At 38.5% G+C, this 6,000-nt stretch overlaps 1 protein-coding gene across 1 annotated transcript; it reads right to left on the bottom strand.

Moving 5' to 3' along the window:
• Positions 1 to 1,075: 1,075 nt before the first annotated feature.
• Positions 1,076 to 2,621, bottom strand: LOC142973293 (uncharacterized). The gene is made up of 2 exons (XM_076114933.1): positions 2,607 to 2,621; positions 1,076 to 1,717 (listed from the first exon to the last, which is right to left on the bottom strand). The coding sequence occupies exons 1-2, from the start codon at positions 2,619 to 2,621 to the stop codon at positions 1,076 to 1,078; spliced, it is 657 nt and encodes a 218-aa protein (XP_075971048.1).
• Positions 2,622 to 6,000: the final 3,379 nt, after the last annotated feature.

Genomic DNA, 6,000 nt, shown 5'->3' with positions numbered 1-6,000 from the left:
TAACTTTGTAAGTGAGTCGGTGCCAGCTAGTAATTAGTTAAATAAAAAAAAAAAACAAAAATAATGATGTGTCTTATGTATTACTTACAAACTTGTAAAATACTTACAAACTCGCCCGTCTACAGCTCCCGATCTCGCACGAGCCTCGCATGTAAAACGGTCAGCGATTGAGTCAGCGATCGCTGGCGGAATTCTGAACGATTCTGACAATCGTCTTTATTGACTTTTATATTGACATATAATGCAACACATCCGTCCACTTGTGTCTTATTCGATGTCAATGATTTTTTGATAACGTGTTTAGAAGGTTTAGAATCGTGATTTGAATTTAAATAAGTCATTTGAAGCTATTTGTACGTTGTGTGTTCTCTCGTCAGTGGGTTTTTGTCATTATTAATGACTGGTTTTTACTAGGCTTATTATTCATCACCAAACAATGTTGTATGTCTGTCAGGAAAATGTTTGCGAAATTTTAAGTACCTACATAATTTGATCATCGACTTTTTCCTGGTTGTTATAAAAGATGATGTATTAAGTAAAACCATTATTAACACTAACCACGAAAATATAACAATTTGGCCAGATAACTTAAAAAATGCGAATGAAGCAAAAGAAGTTTGTCATACCAAGTGGCGTTCTCTGGTCTCTGCTTACTCCTATGGGAAGAAGGCGTGATTTTATCTATTAGGTTGGGGATAAACTGTAATGCGAAAAGACTTTTTCCCCGACCTTTTTTTTTTTTTTTTTAACGTGGCTAATGCATTAAGCATACACCTACACCCTGGGTGGAGTGCAGGGTTATGTGGGGCTCTCCCGCCAGAAGGGCAGGCATACCCACTAAACCGCCACGTGTGTCCTCACGGCCGCTTGTGGCGGCGTGCGGCGGGATAACTGCCGAAGCATGTACCACAAGCCGCACGCCTCGCGGTCACCCCAATTTAGGGGTTCCTCACAGAGGCTGCCCAGCCTTTAACTCCACATGCCGATAGGCCGGACACAACAGCGTATCGGCAACCCTCGAGAGGACCTATTAACTGGACGGCGGCGTCCCCATAGCCGCCGCCCAAGGTCCTCACTAAGGGGGGATGCGCCGATCGTGCGCCAGCCGCCGGCGACCTGCCCGGCGGCGACGCATCTGGGCGGCAAGAGGATCAACCTCGCGCGCCCTTTCGGCCTCCTCCTTCCGCGATATCACCTCCTGGCTAAAGGTCGACATCGCCCTCCATGCCGAGGCGTCGCACGCCATGGCCCTGACGGCGGCCGGCAGCGACAAATCGGCGCCCACCACCGCAACAAGGCGCGCCCTCTGTTCAGTCCACGCCGCACACTCCGAAAGCGTGTGCGCTGCCGTGTCTTCCACTGCGCCGCAATGAGTGCACTCTGCCGTCGGCTTCCTCCGTGCCACCTTCCACAGGTATCGGCCGAAGCAGCCGTGACCGCTAAGGACCTGTGTAAGGCAGTAAGTGATCGTACCGTGCCCCCTACTTGTCCACTCAGAAAGGACCGGCCGGATGGCGCCGATGGTTAACACCCCGGCGCTCGGATCTTCCAGCCGCTCGGTCCAGGTCCGGAGAATATCTCGGCGAGACTCTTGTCTCCACCGTGCAATGATCTCCAGCTCCAGACCGGTCCCCCGGGCCCTGGCCTCCGCTGTCCGGCGGTAAACGTTCGCCAAGACTTTGGCTTCCAGATCCCACGGGGGAACTTTTTCCCCGACCTAATATTTATGTAACTTAAAATTTGATATGAAGAATTGTGATGTTAAGAAATTAGCTCACAACTCTCTATGAAAAGTTCAAGGCCATTTTATTTACAGTTAAGCATTATTACATAAGTAATAATAACCACTGTAGTATAAATAATAGTAGCACTACACATTCATTTAATACGTAGTGAAAAAAGTTTTTCTTCGACCACGTTTTCTGGAACTGTGCCCAAAAGATAGCAATAAGCTCCTCTGTGAGTTAACTTAACGAAATATTGGTTTGACATACTTTTGTTTTACCATTTAATGTAGGTTTTATTTAGGTCATACTTGCCGTACCTACTATTGTTTCAACAATCGTCCTCAAAACAATTTTATCTTTTCTGGTCTTTGTAGTTCCAAGGCTGTAGTTTACGTTTTAGTTAATTGAAATGCAGAAAAATGATATTTTTTTCAGATTATAACGACAGTAACAAACTACAATACTCTAGGCCTAATATTCTTACTTTACTTTCTATACTATTTCGATGTAAATTGTTCGTGAATCGCGTGTCTCATCGATTTTTGATTTAGTACTTTCGCGAATTAAAGTAGGTTTAAAAGATCAAACAAAGCTTGGAAATGAATCAAATCATGGTAAGAATCAGCAAAATTTTGTGCGATGTTTCGTTTTCGTTGAATTATAGAATCTGCCCCGAACTAAAACATAACAAAAGTACGACATAACGCAAGCGCAATACGCAAAACATAAAAGAAAATCACGTCTCTATATTTTACTACTTAATTATGTATCTTCAAGCCTAAAACCGAACGACCGTATAACTTGTAATTCAAGACAATAATTACCTAAACCCTGCCAAAATTGGACCTACCCTAAGCCTTATAATACAGGCTAACAAACGAGGTACTCGGCCATTCCCCTACAGTTGACAACCAATTTGTGGTGTCCAATTATCGAGTGTTTCACCACAAATTGCTAGCAGATACACAATATTGACAGACGGATTTAAGTTCGGTAGGTGTTGATTTGGAAGTAGAGCGTGGAATTAATTAGTCTCGGATGGTATTTAAGGAGAAATAAATAATTAGATAGTTGAAATCTCTATGTGATTTACGGGTGTGAAGGTCCTTGCAGATTATGTTTTAATTCATAGTTTTTATAGTGAAAATGTTAATGTTATTTTGATATTAGAATCATAATTTAACTTTAATTGTTATAAAATTAAAGCACATTCTTTATCATTGTAATTAACAATTATTTGTAAATAATTTATTAGCAATCAGTGGCGAAGGCTCCATACAACTCGATTCCTATCGGCTTCCCTTTCTGGACAGACTTAATATTAGTGTTAAATTAATTGTTTACTTATGCCAAATAAAACACAATTAATTAATTATCATCAATATTTAAACCGAAATCTTTAACTAGAATCATTAATCTAATCGAAACAGTACGTAAACGCCTACCCTTCAAAAATTACGCTCCCTTTAAAAACGCAACGTGAAGTAATAATAATGAAATAAGCCGGAGGCGCTGATCGAGAATCTCGTACAATAAAAACTATGGCGGCGATGTCGCTTACGACCTTTTGGATCGCGTTTCGCACCGCGCTGCATAGTGGCGAGCAAGCCGGAGGAAGAGCGGGTTGCCTCGCGCTACAGCGCTCGCGCTGCGGCGGACACATGATCTTACGCATGTTTCTGTCGCGGTGCGAGCCGCGTGCAAGAGCGAGATGGAAAATATAAGCTAAGCATCCTGCATAAGTATTAGTGGAACATGAAGTTTGACATTAGGTCATGTTTGTTTACTGTTTACATCTTTCGCGCGCTCTATAACAAATTAGAATATTTGTGTTTATTACTACATTATTCCTTGATAATTGTGTTTGTGCATAATTGTGAATGTATCAGTATATTAAACAGTAATTGTTTTGCATGTTTCTATTCGAGTAAATTTTCATTTTGTCAGATTTATAGGTTAAACTCATTACAATAAAAGTGTTCTGCGTTTATCCATAATGTGTTTGATATTTTATTGTTGATGAATACATTCTAAATTGCTTGTATAATAAGTAATTAAACAACCAGTGCGAGACAATCATCAATCGTTCGATATACGTTATCTTAAATATGTGCTGTTGTGTTACCTACGTGTTACTACTGAATATAATAATATAGTAACTTAATACAAAACAAGCATGGTAAGTACCTATGTATTATTAGTCTGTAGAGAGAAATAAGATACTGTAGTCGAATATAGATAATACTCTCATATTGTTATTATGCAGTAATACGCTACTTTTACGTCGGCATTCTTACGATGTACATAATAATATATGTAGGTACTATACCTAGACAATGACTTATAGCTCCGGCTTACCTTTTGTAAAAAATGACCCTTCGCCACTGTTAGCAATACTGTACTGAATATCGTATACCATTGTATCAATATAAAACAGAACTATTTGACATAGGTCAATGATGGTTTTGGATCAAAGACACAAATTCGCATACTCAGCAACTCAGCAAACGATGTCACCTAATTAACAATAGCGCCTACAAAATAGCTACTTATCATTGCAGCTCGTCAAATCTACTTCAAATCAAGCATACGTCCTTCTTTAGAAAGCTTTCACAGACGTCAAAGTCATCAAAAATCTAAGCGTTCAGAATAGCCATATTACCAAGAAGACAGGACAAGCCGTATGACAATCACGCGAAAGGAAGCCATTAGCAATTTTATTGCGATTCTGACGGCCGCGAGGATTATGGCTATATCCTTCCGCAATAGTTCGTGATAGCCGTAAATGGATAAAGTTCGTGTTCCACCAAATATTTAGAAGGTATTTATAGACAGTGACTCTTACTCATTGATGTATTCATCGAGATAGTGATCGGTGATTAGTTTATTACATAAGTATTCTATTGAGTTAGTTTTGAATAGTAGTCAAAGCTTGAACATAATATACCATTTTAATGACTTTGGCGTCAGTTGTGTTCGGCATAAGAAAAATATATTAGGTCGGGGAAAAAGTCTTTTCGCATCATAGTATGTATGAACTTGTATCTCTTTGGCTTCAAGAATCACAAATGAGTACACGGTTCATTACTTTCAGTGAGCTCGTGAGATACCCAAATATCGAGCTTTTTTGTGTAGAGAAAAGATTTTATTTCAAGTTCATACATACTATAATGCGAAAAGACTTTTTCCCCGACATAATATATTTTCCTTATTATATATTATTATAAAAATGCGCTGATCATTCACTAATGAAGATTACAGGTGAACAATTAGCAGCAAACCAGAGCAACCATATTTTGATCTAGTTAAAAGTTGGCCGTCTCCGTACTTCTGTGAGTAAGAATACAACAATTGGTGATGTTGAGTTACTGATGATTGAGAAATACCAGTCGAAATAAATTCGGGCATAATAAAGACTGTTATTAACAACGCAACAACATTTGTTCATTTCTAGACAGACCAATTATACATACATAATATCACGCCTTTTTCCCAACGAGGTACGCAAAGGCCAAATAACAATTAATTAACCAATTATACATGCAATATTACATATATCATAATATTACAATTATCGTTACAACAAAACGCAAATGCAACGTTTTACAATACAGTTGGAATAGAAAATAATTCGTAGACATACAAACTAGAGCAATGTAAAAATTGTTGCGTGCCTTTGACAGGCGTCCCGTGCAGTAACCGAGTTGCATGAAGATACAGGCTGCTGTCTTTCTTGCGTTTTGTTCTGAACTTACTTTTTTTCTATTGTGATACGCTGTTCATTCAAATGTTGTAAGTAGTTTGTTTTTCGGTAGGTAAGTGAATATTTAATTTTATTTTCTAAATGGTTCGTTGGTAACATTGTCTTAATTTTCTGCCTTTATGATTGTGTTTTAATTACAGTTATTGTAAAAATGTATTTATTTTTGGATGAAGACTTACCGAAATGTTTCGCAAATTTAGTGAATGTTAATAATACGCCTAAGATATAAATAAGTTGTAGAGTTAAAACGTTTAACGACATGTTGCTAATTGTAAGCATTAAGGACTGAATCTGGAATTCAAACCTCCTACATGTGTAACCTTAACCATTGTGCCATATCTTAACTGTAATCTTTGAACAGTATTTTTGATAAATCTACGTTATATTTCACATTAAAGTTTTCACATTTACGTTCGCAAAGATGATTTCATTTGATATACGGTTAAACATTTTCATAAACATCCTGTAGCTTCAAGAGATACATTTGTCCATCATATCTTGACCCGCGTA

This window comes from Anticarsia gemmatalis, chromosome 5 (assembly GCF_050436995.1).
Source record: "Anticarsia gemmatalis isolate Benzon Research Colony breed Stoneville strain chromosome 5, ilAntGemm2 primary, whole genome shotgun sequence".
NCBI lineage: Eukaryota > Metazoa > Arthropoda > Insecta > Lepidoptera > Erebidae > Anticarsia > Anticarsia gemmatalis.
The sequence above is the reverse complement of the archived record's forward strand: the minus strand, read 5'-3'. Positions and strand labels throughout refer to the sequence as shown.